Below are 19,871 nucleotides of genomic sequence, written 5' to 3' on the forward strand. Positions count from 1 at the left end.
TCTAAAAATCCCTTTTTATTGGTTGACTACCTCATGGGAATGCAGCTTTCTGCTGAGGTAGAGCACCAGCCTACCCCCCCGGGTGCCCCAGAGTCAACTCTGCCCCAATCCAAATTCCAAAGGCAACCACCTCTATCTGGAACTGCATTATGAAAACAGGGGTCTGGAGAATTGGTGCCAAGGATAGATGCACCTACAGTGTTTGAAATGCATACTCAGATTCCTCTCTTCATGTCACCTAGGTGCTCTCAGTAGCGCAGCAATGGTGACATACTAGGGAATGAATTGTCCCTACCATGAAACTCAAGAAAGGACTAGATCTGGGTCTCAGTCATAAGTCAGGGACCTGTGGTCTAATGGCCCCTCTACCCAATTAGTGCCCCAGGTACCTCACCTCTTATTCTGCCCAATCACAGTTCCAGACATTCAGAGTCCATTCAGAGTCTATGTAGATGCTGCAGATGAACTTCCCAGTTGTCGCTGAAAATAATGACATCATCCAGATATACAGCCCAACAATTATCACCATCTTGGTCTATAAGCCACTGGTAAGTTTCTGGGGCCCCGTGGAGGGCAAAGGGCATCACCCGAAAGTGGAAGACTAGAGGAGCTCAGAAAGTAGTGTACATCTTTGATCCTGATCCTCCAGAAGCGACATTCAATAGCCCTTGCACACATCCAAGACAATAATAACTAGCTCTTCCTGACGTCTCCAGAAGGTCATCAATTCGAGGCGTTGGTTAAGGGTCAAACTGAGAAATAGCTTTCAAATGACAGAAACCAACGCAGACTCAGCATGTTATCCTTCTTAGCGAGGTAAGATGATCCCAGAAATTCTGTCCACGTTCACCTCTTCCTTCCAAATGGAAGCTGGGATCCTTAAATCCTCAATACCATGTCCAGAAAATTCCAGTTCTAAATAATTGTTAATCAAATGGATTTTCCAGGTTTCTCACATGCATGGTAAAGTCATGTAACCAAAGGTGACAATTCATGTCCAGAAAGTAAAAATCTAGATCAGGGCTGCCCAATCCTGCTCCCGGAGAGCTACCAGCCTGCAGAGCTTAGGTACAGCCCTCATTTAACACACCTGACACAGATAATCAGGTAATTCAGTATCACCTCAGTATTAGAGTCGACTATGTTAAAGTTAAGCTGGTTCTCATACTGAGATATAACTGCAGGGCCTGATTATCTGTGTCAGGGTAGTTCAACCAGCTGTATTTCTTTCAATTAATCAGTTGAGCATAAAGAGTCACAGTCACAGAGAACCGAACTGGTGGTTGAAACAAAGTCTAGATTTTTACTTTCTGCACCTGAAATGTCCTCTGCATGTATCCCGGAAATGTACAATTCGAAGTCTTAAAATAACAAATTGTATAACAATTTTCTAAAGAAGCGAAAGTTAAACACCAACTTGTATTTCCCAAACCATCCACTGCACCCGTGTGTCTGTGATCAAACACAAAAAGTACAACTTTAACAGATACATTAATTAAATAAAAATTAAAATTGCTCTCTATGTGCATTAGTGTGTGTATCAACAAGAAATGTTACTGCAGGGAAAATGGAAATGTGAATATTGCAAATAAAGCTGATTAGCTGTTGTGTGAGCACCCAAGATGCTAACCAGAGGGATACTGGAGCGTTTGTTTAGCTCACCAGCTGCTGTCCACAGCCAGTGTCAGGGATCTCCGTCTGCCTCTGCCTCAGACTCTAACTCCAGCTGGAGGTAAGTAACTACCTAGAGCTAGTAAGCTAAAGCAAACTAGAGGGTGTTTTAGTCTAGGCTTGAGTGTGAGTCCTCAGATTTGCTGGAAGATTGTTCTGGAGTTGTGGAACTCTGTAGCAGAATGGTCTGCAGCCAAACATAGGCTTTTCCAATCTGGGAGCTAATTAATAACCAGCCCCTTGAGAGTGAAAAAATGATGGTGGTTGTATGGAAGTAAAATATCACACTCCGGGGCACGGCTATTCAGAGATTTATAGCTTATGGTTAGTAGCTTAAAATCAGTCCTGAAAGACATTGTAGCAACAACAAAACAGGACTAATATAATCCAATATGATATGGTTCTAGTAAGAATTCTTGCTGTGGCATTCTGCACCAAATCAGAAGTGGAAATTATAAAGTTAAGAATTTGCAAGCAGACTCCACATCGTGGATGGGCTACATATTCCTATGCTGGGCTATATTCTTCAGGTTGAAGAATGCCGTTCAGACCTTTAAGCGCTGTGCTTTTACCAATGGAATATCTATCCATTTTTATGTTGTCAAGAACATCCTGAGTAACAATACTTATGTTTAGATCCTCACATCTAATAAGTCTTCAGTCTATGACAGCTGTGACACTTGCAACCTGATTTATCTGATACAACATTACAGTGGACAGCAACACCACATTTGCAGTGTTACCAAATGACAGCATGTACACTGCACACACTGAGATTTTCTACATTTGCATGTTACTCACTTCACATTTACTAAAAATGTACTCAATATTCTTTGCTAACAAATAAATTGCCGTTCATCATATGAGTACCTTAATTAGCTAGAAAATGTCATATGTATGATTCATCAAAGTAACCACCTCTAGCAGTTATAATAGCAGAGAAAATTTGAGGCATTCTTTTTATAAAGGACATTAAATACTGCTCTGTTTCATGGAACGAAAAAGTTAACTAGTGCATTAAAAGTTAAAAGACAGCCTAGAATCTGACTGTCATCACCACATGACCATTTAATAGCATGTCAGACATGCACTGTTACATACTCTTTCTATGTTATAAAAGAAACTTGTTTTATTGACCTATATCTTTATTTGTTCACTCAACTTCCTAATGCTTAACAAAAATCTGCAGTTTATAAAATAAATAGAAAAGAGATAAAAACCTGTGTAGTGCAAAAACCTTTGACTGGTAGTGTATAAAATAAACGGTAATGGGCCCAGAACTGATCCCTGTAGGACACCTTCCATACTTCACCTTCCAGCTAATGTACCAGAATGCACAAATGACCTCTGTTTTGTATAAACAAAGTCATAATCTCATGTTACTGTGAGATTAACCAAGTCTGGTAATAGTGCTGGCTAGACTGTCATTATTTCAGAGCGTACAGTATTGTGTGTTAAATGTACAGATGAATTTTGTTTGTTACTTGTAGGCACAACCTCTTATGGGAAACTATGTTTACTCAGCTGTGCTTCTATTTAATCGGCCCTGGGATAACATATAACCAGACTGTGTGCCGGGCGCTGAGTTAGTAATCTGATTGTTACTGTGCGGGACAAGCAGAAGCCCGTTCCAAACAGTGATCACCTCCTATGAGTAACATTTCCATACCAATCTGCTAGCTACCTGGGCATCATTCACTGGAATTGTCAGTACATTTGTTCTCTGTGACTGGTGGACGTGACCCAAGGTGACCTAATATATATGTGTATTTGAATCTGTCCTAAACCAATGGAATTTAATGACTTACAATCTCTCTATGTTTCGTTAAATAAACAAAGGAAAGTGTTGGTAAAGAGACACAGGGGGCAACTGTCAACACTTTCAATCTATTTTGAGCAATAAGAGAAAACCAAATATGAAATTGTCAGCATGTTTATCTTCACTCACAGACAGTAGTTAACAGAAATTAAGAGACAGCAAATTGTCGGATACTAACATGTCAGAAAAAACTATGGATTTAAGTTTTTCTTCTTCTTAAAACATACTTTATAACTGATTTACATTACAATTCCCAGTTTTGGGTCTTTGGTTCATTACCAGTAGATCACATACATGGAGACTAATTTACAGAAGACACAACAATTAATTTCATTACACATTACTCCATACTCTCTTTTGTTACGTTTAATCACTGTATCAGTCATAGTGAGGCGTCTGGTTTGAAGCTTTGATGTCTATGACTGAAGTGCCTTGATCAAAGGACAGGTGTTGCAAAAAGAGACATAAAATTCCCCAAATGGATCTGAGCTCTGAGGCAAGGTTCTGTATTCAGGCCAATGTGCTTATCACTTTTACCAGGAGAAATACTGTGGGTTTTTCAATGACACATCAGACACAAATGCAAAACAACAAGCCCAGGGGAAGATTTGGTCAGCCATCTACAGCAGCTGTTTTATTGTTCCATAAAGAAGCATGAAAGTATATTTTTAGGCTTTTTATCTGAATCACATGATAAATACAGCCCGCAACCACTGCAGTCCCTCACCCCCACAAATCAGCATAACAAAAATCAGCTATAACCTCACCAAGACCTATACAAAGACTCGGTGAAAAATATTTTTGAATTTTGTCTTCATTGCATTCCACAAAATAATGAGTACAATCACATATTCGAGTTCCATCCATCCATTTTTCAACCACGTATCTGTTACAGGGTGGCAGAAGAGCAGGGGAAGGCACTGAAAGGGATACCTCTCCATTACAGGACACACACATGCACACATGCATATACTTTGGTAAATTTAGAGACCAGAACTGGGTTCTGATGTGCCCAAGCCTGTCCCTTAGTCCAGCGTTCGTCAAACTATGGGCCGCGGACCGGTGCCGGTCCATGAGAGGGTTCCTGCCTGTCCGCGGAGCCTTGCTTCAAAATTCAAGCAGAACAGGTCAAGTATAATAATAATAATAACAACGATAATAATAATAGTAATACTATCTATCTATAGTAATAATATCTATCTTCTGTATTTAGTCACCGCAAAAACACATTCCTCCTGAATGGTACATTCACCACTGCATGTAAGTAGGCTCCACTAACGCCACACTTCAGACCAGTCTCTTTAGTGCGTGGCTCTCACTCAGTTTGTTAACTTTGCCTCTTGGATCTCCATCAGCCTGGCTTTAAAGTTGGATATGCCGCCAAAACTGCCCCCCCCCCGCCCCCCCGACTATTAACTATTGACACGGTGACCCATCAGATCCTCCTGTCTAACCTCCCACAACTCAGCATCATGAATAGTGCTCTGGGGTAGTTTGATATAGATCCTTCCAATTGTTTTGGGGAGCAGGGGTATCTAATTAATGAACGTAACAGTAGGTGTGCCTCAGTGTTCAGTTCTCGGTCCAGTCCTTTTTGTTCAGTGCACTGCCTCTCTTAGTCCAGTCATTCAGTTTTCTGGTATTCAATCATTTGCAATGCGCTCATGCTACACTGCTTCTTCTCTCTCTTTGTTGGATCCCTATAGATTCTCACATAAAGTTAGCCCTTTCAGAGCCAATGGAATGGCACCTACAATACCTACGTCACGTCAGTCATCAGGACCTATACTGCATCCCATACTCTGTGGTCAGTAAAGAATTCACTTGATGATTTCCCCTTTGCGTCAAAACAAATTTTGTACTATTTTCATGATTTGTTCCTTCATTGGTTCCTTCACTGTGGAACAAGCTACTGAACTCCACCGATCAGCCATAACCTTAAAACACTGACAGGAAAAGTGAATATTAATTATCTTGTTACAATGGCAGCTGTCAAGAGTGCAACTGTAACATTTTAAAGGTCTTTTGGGGTGTCTTTTGGGGTCCTTGCGCGAGTGACTTCCCCAACACTGCAGATACCACAGGACACCTTCAGAGATCGTGCGGAGTCCATGCCCTGATGGGTCAGAGCTGCTTTGACAGCACGAGGGGGATCTACACACTTTTAGGCAGGTGGTTATAATGTCACGACTGGTTGGCGTATATGCAGTGTGCAGAATCTTTGGAAACATCTTACGAGCAGAGCATATGTTCTGGGAAGACCTAAGCTAACCTCAGTCTCCTCTGATCTCCGTGCTCATTTACTGTTCTGTGTCTCACTTGGTACTACTGGATGCCCAGTTGTGTTTCGCGTTTACTTTGGACATGAGTACCTGGCAGATAAATAAATGTAAATGCAGAGAAACTGCATGTATATGGACTAGCTATGTGACATGGTGCAGAAAATGCAGTACGCCAAAGTTTTCTCCGCAGACTCAGCTGTATGTTATAAAACACATAAGACATTTTTGTATACAAAGGTATAAAGTTTAGATGCTATTCTTAGAATTTTACAAGCAACTTCAGCAATGTGTTCATTCTAATTCTGGAAAGAGCCACACTATATCCCGCCTTACATGTAATATATACAATAAAAGGAGGTAACTGGCTTTACTGCTGTTACTGAAGCATGTACATTTGATTGGCTGTAATTATTAAACAATGTTGGTGACTGAACAAACAGCATTTAGCTGACCACCACCCTATCCTTATGATAACCTGCGTCAATCCCCAGAGCAGTGCTATGATTCAGCATTAAATAATCTTAAAAAAGTCTTTAAAAAAATGCCTTTTCCCCAAATGTTCCTCAAGTGTTCTTCAGATGCATAGCATCTGAAAAAGAAGAATGGAATAGAATAGAATAGAATAGAATAGAATAGAATAGTGATACTTTTTTGATCCCCATGGGGAAACTCTTTTTACCTGTCTTGCTCCCCATGAGATACACAGACACATAAAGGTCTGAGCAAGTTTAGGGCTCATAGCAATGGGCGAGCCAACATGCAGCGCTCCTGGAGCTGGGGGTTAAGGGCCTCACTGAGGGGTAAACTGAGAGTTTGCTGGTGAAACCAACGATTATATATTAAAATCAGGCTCAGCACCTTAAATTACTAGCCTGTGACTGTTGTCCAGTGACCAGAGGGCCCATGTGTTTGCTCTGCGTACATGGTCTGCTAGTGCCGGTAGGAGCGGCGTGTTGACAGGGGAGCACACTGACCTTTGACCTTTGTGTCAGCAGCTCTCAGGTGTGGGGGAGCGAGTTACAAAATAACTCGGATGTGAGGATTAGAGGGTTTTTCGGTGGACCTTCACAACTACTGCGACCGCCAATCAGAGCGAATGTCGTTTCCACATTCGCCATATTCCAGTTATTTCCATATTCTTGCCAGCCGGCTCCCTCATTACACGACAGCAGCCTGTCAACTTCAACATTAACTCCATTCTGTTTGTTTCCATAGAAACGTTGGGCTGCAATGAAAGGAGGGGATCCACATAAACGTGGAGCAAATAGACAAAAGGACCAATTATTCCACACACATCATAATAAAATGGCTGCCAGAAACATGTGTTGAAATGTTCCGCGGAGGTTTATTCATTATTTAACGTGACAGACTGAAAGACTCAGTGCTCATTTACCCTTTTAACGCCCTTTATATTTGATCAACCTTCAATAATCTCTATAACAGGAGCAATAAAAGGCTTCTCAATGGCTGAACAGCTGTGGTGATTACTGTACCATATCATGTTCAGGTCTGTTGTTTGGTAGCATCCGGCAGAAGGCACACAGTCACATGACTCCACGACAGCCACCCAAACTGATCTTCAAACAAAGCTCGCATTCCAAATGGCTCTCCACCCACCTCAACAGGACTAGTTCCTAACAGGTGGCCACGGACTGGGGAAGATCTTTTTTCTTCAGTTAATTAAAGAAGGAATTAGTGGCGTCTCTCCACGAGCATGAAAGCTTTCTCAAATGAAAGTTCAGAATCCACTTTTGAAATGCTTACGAACTCAAGACAGACAGGAATTGAAATTCCTTATTGGGGAGGTATGAGTAGAATCAGAATGAAATTTTCTTCAGTTTTAGGCCAACCAGGACTGAAACGTGAATGGCACCTCTGTGGAGAAGTCTAATGTTCTTCAGGCAGCTGACCATCTGGCGGTGCATTGATAAAGGTTAGCCTCTCCGCGATCACAAACACCCAGGCAGATTTCAGTTCAGCGGCTTAGGGCTGGAGCAGGAAAACGTCACCGGACCTGAAAGCCAGGCATGGAGACATCGCCACTGTCTATTACAGAGCCTTCCAACCTCGGCTTCAGGACAGACTGACACTGACCTAAGTGCTATGCAAGTTACTGAAAATTAGTAATTATTTACAGTTACTAGGTTATTAATTCAAAAGTAATTCAATTATTTAAGTAATTAGTTACTAGGGAAAATAACTATTGCGTCACTTCAATTCTCTTATTAATGCATACGTACCCAGACAGCACACACATATCGACGGGATGCTGGTTTAATATCAGAATGTTATTAAATGATTGTGTTCTAAAACAAATTTAAATCCATTTTTATCCCTAATAACAATTTTTTAATTATTACACAATTCAATGTGCTTTTTTTCCCCAGTAATTTTGCTTTAATCGGTTCAGCTATTCAGTCTATTGTTACTGCTTCAGGCATTTTGTCAATATTTAAAATAATAAACGCATAACTTTGAATCATTTAAATTGTTTGTGTGGTATGAGGTTTTAAACAGCATGTCTACATGTGGGGTAAACAGAAAAAATCTAACCTACAGTATATAAAAATATATAGCCTGATCAGAAAAGTAACAGTAGGCTAAACGTCGCATAGTGACCTCATTAACATTGTGTTGCTGTTGAAATACACGGCACAGACATCGGGGGAATGTCGGATCAGAATTCAGTAGCGAAGCCTCTGTGACGTTGTGCCAGTGAGCAAATTACCTCACAGACATGCTTTGCTGATGGATTATAAAGCGTCACGGAGACTTATGCATGTCTGCTGTCTGGGTAGTTATATTATTTTAGTGCTGTAACAGTGCGAGACAATACAACTGTCAAATTTTATCTTTCACTGTATCTAATATCACCCATTCACTGCACCACTGTAAGGTCGGATGGCGTTGGATCATAAACAGGAAATTAGGGGAATAGGCTGCATTTGTCCATTCATATTTTCACAAAAGTAACAAGCAAATAACCCATTTAAATCATAGTACTATAAAAAAAAAATAATTATAATTACTGTGTAACACATTAATACCAACACTACATAGGAGACATTTCCCCTTGTCCTTCTTGGCCTCCACCACCCCCCCACCAGATATTACATGAGAACCTATCAGCTCTCATAGGTGCAAAAGGCATTACCAAAGATTTCATAAATGAGATCACCATTCTGGGAGATACCATCGTCTCTAGGGTGGGGTACGGTAATAAAGATTACAAATATTTGTTTCTTTTCTAACTATTATAAGTGATAGTGTAGTCCTCCTCTTCTGAAGGACATCTCATGGGGACAGTGTCACTTGCCAGATCCTTAGTAAATATTTACAATAAGTGTCAACGGTCTGGACACACCTGCTGCAAGTGCAGCTGTCTCTGTTTGGGCTGCGCTGCTCACCTCACTGTAATAGGCCTCAAGGCGATGAAGTAATACATATCAATTACTGCAACGACCAGGAGAAGCGTTCAGCATCTCGAAATTGTCTCAAATTTTAGGATCTTCAAAACAACCCCGCTTTGCCTTTCATGACAGCAATGCGGACTCTAGGCATTCTTTCAACCAGCGTCCAGCCACCTGGAATGTTTCTCCAACCCAACCAGTGTGTCCAGACTTTTGACTGGTACTGTATGTGGACTAATCATAGATTGGTGTCTTACTTCTGCTTTATTGGCTTTACTGATATCACTTAACTTAGTATATGGCCAAGACCTCGACTCATGCGTAGAGAATATATTCCCATTCGGTTTATTAAAGGAAATTTTACATAGGTTATTTAAGAGGTTGCAGCCCAATTTGTCATGGTCTTAAAGGGGTTGGGAAGTGACTTTATGTTCAGTCAATGATTTAAACGCAGCAGGCAATTTAATACTAATCCAGTATTTCTATTATGAATGTATTTCATTCAGTTAGTGTTTGAGGCTGTGTCTGGCTCAGCAAGTTAGGGGGCTTTATGGATGCCGGTGAGCCCTTAACCCTAACTCCTCCAGGTGCTTGTGAGCCCTTAACCCTAACTCCTCCAGGTGCTGCTGGGCCCTTAACCCTAACTCCTCCAGGTGCTGGTGAGTCCTTAACCCTAACACCTCCAGGTGCTGGGGAGCCCTTAATCCTATCTCCTCCAGGTGCTGCTGAGCCCTTAACCCTAACTCCTTTAGGTGCTGGTGAGCCCTTAACCCTAACACCTCCAGGTGCTGGGGAGCCCTTAACCCTAACTCCTCCAGGTGCTGGGGAGCCCTTAACCCTAACTCCTTCAGGTGCTGGTGAGCCCTTAACCCTAACTCCTCCAGGTGCTGGGGAGCCCTTAACCCTAACTCCTTCAGGCGCTGGTTAGCCCTTAACCCTAACTCCTCCAGGTGCTGCTGAGCCCTTAACCCTATCTCCTCCAGGTACTGGTGAACCCTTACTCTTAACTCCTCAAGGGCTGACTGCCCTTGCTCTTTGACCTCAAAGTTTTCTCACTTGTTTGTCTTCTAAATGCTCTGTGTGTGACAGAATAGTGGCACAGGAGAGTACTGCCCGAAAAATAAATACCACCACAAACTCAGACATAAAAGGTCCTTCTCTAAATAAGAAGATATTTAACCAATGACCAACTTGACCAAAGACCAACTGGGTTTCATTAAATGTGTTACCCATAGATGACATGCCATGGAGGTAGAAGGCAAGTGCTGAGCTGAAAGGTGTCATCTTGCGTTGGTGTTGAGCTGGATGTAAGGCTGTACAAATCAGGACTGCAAAATAAACTCATCTAAAGTGTGCAGCTCATTTAGAATTTAGAGATTAATTGTCATTGTTCACACACCATAGCACAATAACAAAATGTGTCCTCTACATTTAACCCATTTGTGACAATGTGACGTAGCAGGGGGCAGCTAATTCAGCGCCCAGGGGCGGTACCTTGCTCAGGGTACCTCAGTGATGCCTTGCTGGTTGGGGATTTGAACCAGCAATCTTTCAATTACAAGCGCTCTTCCCTAACCATTAAACCACCACTGCTCCATTGAGCTGGCGTTCTGTGTCTTTAAGTGCCTGGTGGGGTAATCGTGGCACCATCAGGCCCTTAAGCCAAATAGTTCCAGGGATGCTGGTAGAATCTGCTCTCTGATACTCACCAGTTGAATATGACATTAAAGTTTCCTCTCTGTGATATCTGTCTGAGAAAACTGCAAGAGCACAAAATTCAAAAGCAATAAATACTTCACAGAAAGCCAGAGTAAATGGTAGGCTACCCCTAATTGCCAAGTTAAGCATATGTCAACACAATGCATTCTGGTATAATTATTGAATAGGGGCAAAAATCAACTTGTGTTTTGCAAACACTTCAAGAAATGCATGTTATTTATTAACACATAGTTTCTGTGCACTGGTGAAGATTAATGAAGAGAAACAGCCATTGCAAACGGCTCATTATTTAGGCTAATTTTCAGCAGTATTTTCAACAGCAATTCAGGCCAAAACAACCAACCAAAAACAGACGTAAATTAGGCTGCAACAGCCTTAGTAAATTATGATTGAACCAAAGAAGAATTGTATAGATCCTGGCCACTACTCTGAGATTCTCTGCTTTTTGAAAAATGCATCATTTTCTTGCAGATTTCCTGGAAGACAAGCTCATTCTGAAGCAAGGTTGTTGAGCGCAGAGGCAGGCACCTCCTTTGGTGTTAAAAACTGCAGAGTCTGATACCCTGGGCCTAAAGAGGACTGTGCTTAAGCCTAATCAAAGGAGGAGCAAAGCCTGCAGGCCCCAGACACACTCAGGGAGCGGTAAATAAGGAAGCGATTCCTTCGCAGCAACCTGCTGACTTTAAGAATTACTCACGCCTGGCCGGGCTGCGTTCTCCACAGTCAGCAGAAGTACAGTGAATTATTTCCCATCTCATTCCATTTGTCTATCTGTTATTTCCCACACAGCACAGATCCCACATCCGGGGTGGGGAGTAACCCAGACCCAACACAGGTTACCTTCGGCTCATCGGAAAGAATGAGGTGATAAAAAAAAAATCACCCACATGTAATGCAAACCAATAAGACTTCATTCATAAACGGCCAAATTATATCCATCGTATTTAAAAAATAAAATACAATTTTAGGCAAGGCAAACTCGTCGAGAGATGCGAATTGAAATCTACAGATCAGCTGTATTTTTAGACTGTGTACCCTTATGTCATTAGCAGAATTAGCATCGTGCATGCTAACGCATAAGGCACATGATTCTATGCTCCGCCCTCGATCGAGCCCGACTGGATGTTTAAGAAAGACTCTGACCCGAAGCACAGTCTTGCTTATGCCTCTAGCTTGCTGCGTCGGTGACTCAGGGTTTCCAGGTCATAGTCAAGATTTCACAAATCACGTTAACCTATTTCAGTTGTTATTCTCTACAGGGCGGCTCGGCGGCCTCACGCCATGGGGGTTCAAATCCTCCCTTAGTTCTGTGTGTGGATTTCTATGTTTACCTGGTATTTTTGTGGGTTTACCACTGCAGTCTAAAGATATGCAGTTATAAGCTAATTGGTTCTTCTATAATGCCCATAGTGCATGGGTCATGGGTGTGTGTGTGTCATGTGCATATTACATTGTGGGGACCAAACCTCTTACTTTGACAAAAAAACGGTCCCCACAAGTGGAAGCTTTTATAAAAATCTGTTACTGCAATCAAAAAATTAAAAATGCCAAAAGTCTTTTGTTTGGTTATTTATGATTAAGGTTAAGGCTGGGTAGGGGTTACGGTCGTCATGTTGGGATAAGGGGTTATTTATGATTAAGGTTAAGGCTGGGTAGGGGTTACGGTCGTCATGTTGGGATTAGGGGTTATTTATGATTAAGGTTAAGGCTGGGTAGGGGTTACGGTCGTCATGTTGGGATTAGGGGTTATTCATGATTAAGGTTAAGGCTGGGTAGGGGTTATGGTCGTCATGTTGGGATTAGGGGTTATTCATGATTAAGGTTAGGGCTGGGTAGGGGTTACGGTCGTCACGTTGGGATTAGGGGTTATTTATGATTAAGGTTAAGGCTGGGTAGGGGTTACGGTCGTCATGTTGGGATAAGGGGTTATTTATGATTAAGGTTAAGGCTGGGTAGGGGTTACGGTCGTCACGTTGGGATTAGGGGTTATTCACGATTAAGGTTAAGGCTGGGTAGGGGTTACGGTCGTCATGTTGGGATTAGGGGTTATTCATGATTAAGGTTAAGGCTGGGTAGGGGTTATGGTCGTCATGTTGGGATTAGGGGTTATTCATGATTAAGGTTAGGGCTGGGTAGGGGTTACGGTCGTCATGTTGGGATTAGGGGTTATTTATGATTAAGGTTAGGGCTGGGTAGGGGTTATGGTCGTCATGTTGGGATTAGGGGTTATTTATGATTAAGGTTAGGGCTGGGTAGGGGTTACGGTCGTCATGTTGGGATTAGGGGTTATTTATGATTAAGGTTAGGGCTGGGTAGGGGTTACGGTCGTCATGTTGGGATTAGGGGTTATTCATGATTAAGGTTAAGGCTGGGTAGGGGTTACGGTCGTCATGTTGGGATTAGGGGTTATTTATGATTAAGGTTAAGGCTGGGTAGGGGTTACGGTCGTCATGTTGGGATTAGGGGTTATTTATGATTAAGGTTAGGGCTGGGTAGGGGTTACGGTCGTCATGTTGGGATTAGGGTTTTGCCCATAGAAATGAACTGATGTTCCCCACAAAGATATGAATACAAACATGCCAAATGTACAGGACACACAGAAGATTGATATTTCATTACTCTCAGACCCCACAGCCAGTGTGCTAACAATAATAAGCAAGACAGACACGCAAGACAGACACAAGTTCCAAAAATTAATTACAATTTAATGTGTGTGTGTGTGTGTGGATTAGGTTTATATTACATTGTGGGGACCAAATGTCCCCCATAATGTAATAAAAACCAGTTTTTTGGTGTTGTGGGGACCATTTTTCAGGTCCCCACGAAGATCTGTGAATGCAATCAAAAAAAAGTAAAAATGCTAAAAGTCTAATTTTTTTGGTTACTTATGGTTAAGGTTGCAGTTGGGTAGGGGTTAAGGTTGTTGTGTTGAGATTAGTGTTCTCCCCATAGAAATGAATGGAGAGTCCCCACAAACATATAATTACAAACTTGTTTTATGGCCTGTGGTGCTTGGAACAAATCCCCCCCCCCCCCCCCCCCCCACTGTCGGTGGCACAGTGATTAGCACTGTTGCCTCCCACCTTCATGACGAGAGTTTTAAGGCTCTGCCTCTGCTCTGTGTGTGCAGAGAGGTGCCCCACTATGGGATGTTCCCCGTCTTGTTCCTGTAAGATCCAGGACAGGTTCTGGTCTCCCGAGACCCTGAGTAGGACAAGCAAGTATATAAAACGGTTCTTTATAATGAACATAGAAACAGCTATGGTGTCTTTAGTTTAAAAAGTGAGCATTTCAAATGAAGACTGTCCCAATGTCATTCACAAACAGCATCAGCTATGACTCAACACACATGGCAGAGAACATACAGTTTGGCAGAAATTGATTTAGTTCCAATCCACTCAACACCAGATCATCAGAAACTCCAACAACTTATTTGTAATACAATGTTTTGCTAGCATCTCTTTTTCCTGTTTTTAACGCAGCTTATCAAGCTTACTGCTGCAAGACATTTAAAAACTTGATAAAATTCTGATATCACGCCGGCAACTTTCCTTGCTCCAGGACAAAATCCACATGGTGAATTACCCCGAGAATTATGGGATACAGTCAAGCCAACCAGGTGCTGCAGCCTTGCTATCGACGTCCTTGAAAATCGTACAGTTTACTTTGGCAGGTGACTAAGCGAGTATCAGCCTAATCTGCAAACAGAAACTCTAGTCCTCTGTGTGAAATAAAATAAAAAATAAAAAACAGTAAAGAGTATAGAGTCATCCAGTCTCATTTAAAAATGTCAGGATTCTGACAATAATTCTATTGTTGCAGTGATTTAGTTTCTGCTCACTGGGCTGTTTTTTCCATCTTGCTGCTGAGGTTTTGTCAACCTTCAATCAGATATTCAGAAAGATTGTTTTTCTAAATTGCCAATATTACATTTTTTTTCAAGCACACACTGCTTTCCTTCCATTACATTTGCAACAAGCCATTTAATGCTTCATCATATTTTGCCCACATAGAGTAAAATCTATAGAGTGATTCTATGTAGCATCTGCCACCTTGTTAATAATGCCGAGAGACAATTTCCCGTGGATTATGTGCATCTGAATTGTATCCTGCATTTTAAAAGGGATACCTCTCATGCATTTTTCATGATAATCAGAAAGGAATCATACACTGTGCCTTTTTTGTATAGCTGACAAGCATCCGTACCCTTCATTGTCCTTATTAATTGCAAAGTATCACTGGGTGGTGGAATTTGCTCAGCATATTTAGTTACCAGTCTATTTTCAGTTGATATTATCCCAATACCAACAAAGACTAACTCGTGCCACTATTTGCTCACCCCCCCCCCCCCCCCCCAGTTGAGTCATCACCGCAGCGCTCGTGCAAGGTGACTCTGTCGTTCGTCCCGATCGCTTCTGCAGGTGGGGGTGACACCTGAGCCGTCGGACCACCTCACTGCAGCTGCTGGGTGTTTTGACAGCTCACCAGCTGAAGGGAAATGCAGGTGGCAGTCAGGGACGTGCCGACCAGCCTCCCGTTCTCCACGTGCTGCTTTCCAGCTTACATCTTGTACCATGCGGCAGTAGGATGTCACCTCATGCTCTAGATAATCTTATGGTCATCCCAACTACCTGCTTCTGCTGGCAGCATGTTCTCCAAAGGGCCCCGATTCTATATATACCACTCTGATTTGGTTCCTCTTCACTCATCATAGAATCACTTTGTTCAAATATAACACATTTCTCATCTTCTATTGATGCTGAGTCTTTTCAAGTCAATAGAGCCTCTAAAGATTAAATGTAGAAGGACAGACACTGAGACACTGAACAAATAGGTGTCACCATCAGGGAAAGGAGGTGATATATATATATATATATATATATATATATATATATATATATATATATATATATATATATATATATATATATATATCAAGTATCATCTGTACCAGAAAAAAAATAGTAAATGTGATTTTATGAATTAGATTGCGTGACGTCACCCCCCACCCCCCACGAACCACACACACTTATTAAACAGTTTAAAAATAGTTCCTTTCCATGAAATTTGATTAGACTTTCATGCGACTGACTATTAATCTACAATCTTATATAAAATGCTTGTTCTCGCTGCATCTCCCATATTCGCTAAACATTTAATCTTCTTCAATGACACGAAGGCAGGAAAAATTGCTCAAGGTTGTCTGCTAGCCGTTTTTTAAGCCTCCGGGCGATCAACTAATTGCCTTTTATCCGTCGTTACTTTAACACGCATCTTTCAGCAGCGCAGCATTTCAACGGGCTGAAAGCGACGTGCGGCGAGCTGGCGGACCAGATGCTTTCGCTGTCGAAGAAAAGGGCTTGGATTTTTTGTTCCTTTTGCGTGTTCAACAAATTAAGTAGGCTATGTTATTATGTGACAGTGGTTACAGAAAAGCCCTCGTTTTCATGCTGCAAAGCTGTGATATAAGAAACATTATTTTCTGTTCTATTACCAGTAAAGAATATGTTCATCTCTTACACAAGGCTAACTCTGACTGTAATGGCGAACTCAAGGTTCTCCCTTTTTCAAGAAGGGCCACTGACTAAATTATAAGCAGGTTCCCTTATAATTGCATGCATTTAGTCATCAGAAAAATATATAGTGAACCCGGTAAGAGAAGTGCACATTGTCTGGAACTCAATAGCAGACCCTTAAAACGGTCTTCGTACTTAGTACTCCAGGTTCCAAAAACGAAATAAGTCGCTTTATTTTCTTATGCATGGGGAACGAACGCTGAATATGAAGCCGGTCACGGGCTGCCGTTCAGCCTTCTCTCATGTTTCCGTGCCAGACTTTTCAGGAATGTCAGCCGTCTACACTGAAGTCCCTGGAGTTCCCCGCTGGCACACATCCGTCTGTCAACATGACTTCATCACCAGCGAAGCCCAGGCGTTGACCTACATGGAGCGACTGTCACCGCAGCAGAATTCCAAGGATCCGCGCGGCCGTGCGGCAGGCTGCGCGCGCCGAACGCGGCTCCGCGTGGTCCTGCTGGAGCCTGCGCGCGCCGAACGCGGCTCCGCGTGGCCCTGCGGGAGCCTGCGCGCGCCGAACGCGCCTCCGCACTCCCGCTAGCCAAACAGACCGGGGATTTCGGAGCTCACTGGTGCGATGGTGATGCTGTGAAAAACATATCGACTCAACTGGCAAGGGACAGGAACACATTTACAACTTTGCACAATATGCATGGCACAATTTTTGGAAAAAAATATAAAATTAACAGAAGGCCGGGGAATGCTGATTGCAAATCCCTCTAAAAGTAAGCCTACTTTTTATAGAAAACAATTTTCACTTATTTTATTTTATTGTAAATGTTACATTTTGCCATTACGTTAGAACACGTCGTTTTCTAGCTGTCCCAACAGTATAATGAGTAAGCTAGCAATAAAAACAAGGATTACAGTGTGTTTGAAGTGGAATGTATATTCAAGTATGAAAATAGTCTTCAAATCAGATTTAGCACAAACACAGTAATTCATGAATGAAGTAACATCTTCGGAGACATGATACAAGGCAACTACTATACAATGAGCATGTTTAATTATGACCTTGGGTTTACTGACCCAGATTATAAAAATACATCTGTGCAAGTCGGTCAGAGTTAAATTATGCTGCCTCGATTCCCAGGTTTTCTAATTTGTCGAGGGACAAAAACAAGGTAAATCTTACGATCAACTGCGCTTTCAAAATGAAATCTTTGGTTGGTACTATTAACTATTTGGGGGTTAAAAGACTGGCATTGATAGCAGTTAGAGAAGAAATCCACTTATGACATCAAAACGGGCGTCAGTTTAAACTTTCTTAGAGCGATCTGTGCTGCACACTTAAATTATTTTGAATATATTTCATTGTGCCGTTAGCATACCATAAATATATTCCTTTTATGTACATAATGCAATTTCTGTTTAATTACTCAGCAACAACATTCTTACATTAACGAATGTAAAGCCTAAGACAACATATGCGATTAATAAATATAATACCACAAGCTAATGAATTAGATAAACTTGATATGATGCATTTTGTTAAAGACTTTGAAGAAAAGACGGGAATTCCTGGAGATGCACGTTGTTGGGAGCGAGAAGCGGTCAGTGAGACTCTTTGCACCCTTTGTTAGTCAAATACCGGGCGGCGACATCGATTCTTTGCTGCGCATCCCATTAACCTGCGGATACAATAAATTAAACTAATTCAGGTGTCATGGTAGTTTGATGTACAGGGACAGGATGCGTTCATAGGCGATACTAAAATAGCACGGACTTCAGGGGGAACACAGAAATAAACAGTGCTTCATATTTTAGGAATGTCATATATACGCCAGGACCTAACTCATAGTATAGATGAAAAATGGACTCAGAGTGGTTTCAAATTAATCAATAATTTGCCCGATTTCACGAACGAACTGAACTGAAAAGTTAACCTATGAAATCTTTCATAGCCGTAATATACTAAGTTCTTCAAAATTATATTTCCGTCTCAAGTTTAAACCCCGCAAGTCTAACAAATCAAGGATTCGTTACTCATGAATTATTTTTCTAGTTGATCATGCCAGCGAATTAAATATCCTACCGTATTAGCATAGGCCTGTTCGGCGTTGCCAAAAAAAATCGGAATTATTTTCTTGACCAACTGATGTTATATTATCAAATCGACCCGAGAATAACGCGACACCGAGTCCACGGGTTTCGTGCTTTAACTTCATTGTAGCGAGACACAAGACTTTCGAGTTTGCAATAAAACCATCATTTCGCAAACAATGGCAGCAAAGTGTGATTCAAAGTAAACATCCTAATGCAACATCCAGTAGAGGCAGCGGACAGTTCTGCAGAGCAGATCCCCCAAGCAAAGGAGTTTTCAGGGCTGACGGTTCTGGGAAAGCTTCCTCCGGGACCGGCTTACCGCAGCTATTCCGGCATCCAGGCTAAAGTCACTCCACGCTCTGTGAGTTCCTGATCATTTTTTGCTGCACCAGCAACTGCTGTTTCTGCCTCGTAGACTTGACGGCAAGGATCGCCTGCTTGTTCTTGTACTGGACCATCTGCAGGGTTATCTCGGCATTCCAGCCGTCGTCCTGCGGACACCTGAAATCGATCTCCTTGCCCTCGATCATGACCACCGTGAAGTAGACGTACTTGTCCTTCCTCTCGACGCAGTCCACAGTCTTCATGTTCGAGAAGGGGAGCTCCTTGACTTTGCGCGGCTCAGTGACCTGCTGCTGCTGGGGGCGCGGGTCGTCATGCTGCTTGGGGTGGTGGAGCCGGAGACCCTCCTCTGTGAGGACGCAGCGTTTCTTCTTCCACAGCTGAAGTAAGCCGTCGCTCCGCTTCTCCAGCAACCCCTCCTTCAGCACCTTGCCGCCACCCTCCAGCATGGCGTAAAAACGCACGACTTTGAAAGTCAGTGTGGTTTTGTTTTTTTTAACGCTGTAGAGCAACGCAGACACAAGCCCCGCTAACGCCACCGTTTAAAACTGTTGGCGACTCCCGGCTCTTCGGCGCAGCTGCAGCGTCGGCGCCGGGCGGCGGAATTGAATGATCGCTTGGTCCGGTCTGGCTGGGGTTTCCCCCAGGCTTTTCTAGCGGACCGCCCCCCCATCGCTGCGCGGCGGAGAGTCACGGGAGATGACAGCGAGGGCTTCTGACGTGAGGACGGCGCATAAAGAAAGTGCTAAGAGACCATACTGGCTTTAAGAAGATTCACTTTTAGCTAATAAAACGCTCCCGTATTAAATTTTTAATCCTTTGAGTGTGGGAAAATCTTAATCACTTGCGCTTTACAAAATGTGGAAAGGCATTTTATACTTTGATAGGTTACGGGGGCCCTCTACTGGCCAGTCTTTGCGTGATCATTAGCCGAAAACGTGATACTCGAATAGCCTCACACAGACGTCACAGACCCATATAACACACAAAAAAACCCAGAGACTAG

General features: G+C 42.4%; 1 protein-coding gene across 1 annotated transcript; it reads right to left on the minus strand.

The window, feature by feature from the left end:
* Positions 1-17,348: 17,348 nt before the first annotated feature.
* Positions 17,349-19,522, minus strand: LOC125738832 (pleckstrin homology-like domain family A member 1). Its single transcript, XM_049008244.1, has 2 exons — positions 18,843-19,522; positions 17,349-18,108 (listed from the first exon to the last, which is right to left on the minus strand). The coding sequence occupies exon 1, from the start codon at positions 19,312-19,314 to the stop codon at positions 18,871-18,873; it is 444 nt and encodes a 147-aa protein (XP_048864201.1). The 5' UTR covers positions 19,315-19,522; the 3' UTR covers positions 17,349-18,108; positions 18,843-18,870.
* Positions 19,523-19,871: the final 349 nt, after the last annotated feature.

This window comes from Brienomyrus brachyistius, chromosome 3 (genome assembly GCF_023856365.1).
Source record: "Brienomyrus brachyistius isolate T26 chromosome 3, BBRACH_0.4, whole genome shotgun sequence".
Classification (NCBI taxonomy): domain Eukaryota; kingdom Metazoa; phylum Chordata; class Actinopteri; order Osteoglossiformes; family Mormyridae; genus Brienomyrus; species Brienomyrus brachyistius.

Excerpts from the sequence above, each read along its gene's own strand:
- LOC125738832 (XM_049008244.1), bottom strand. The coding sequence starts at position 19,314 with ATGCTGGAGGGTGGCGGCAAGGTGCTGAAGGAGGGGTTGCTGGAGAAG.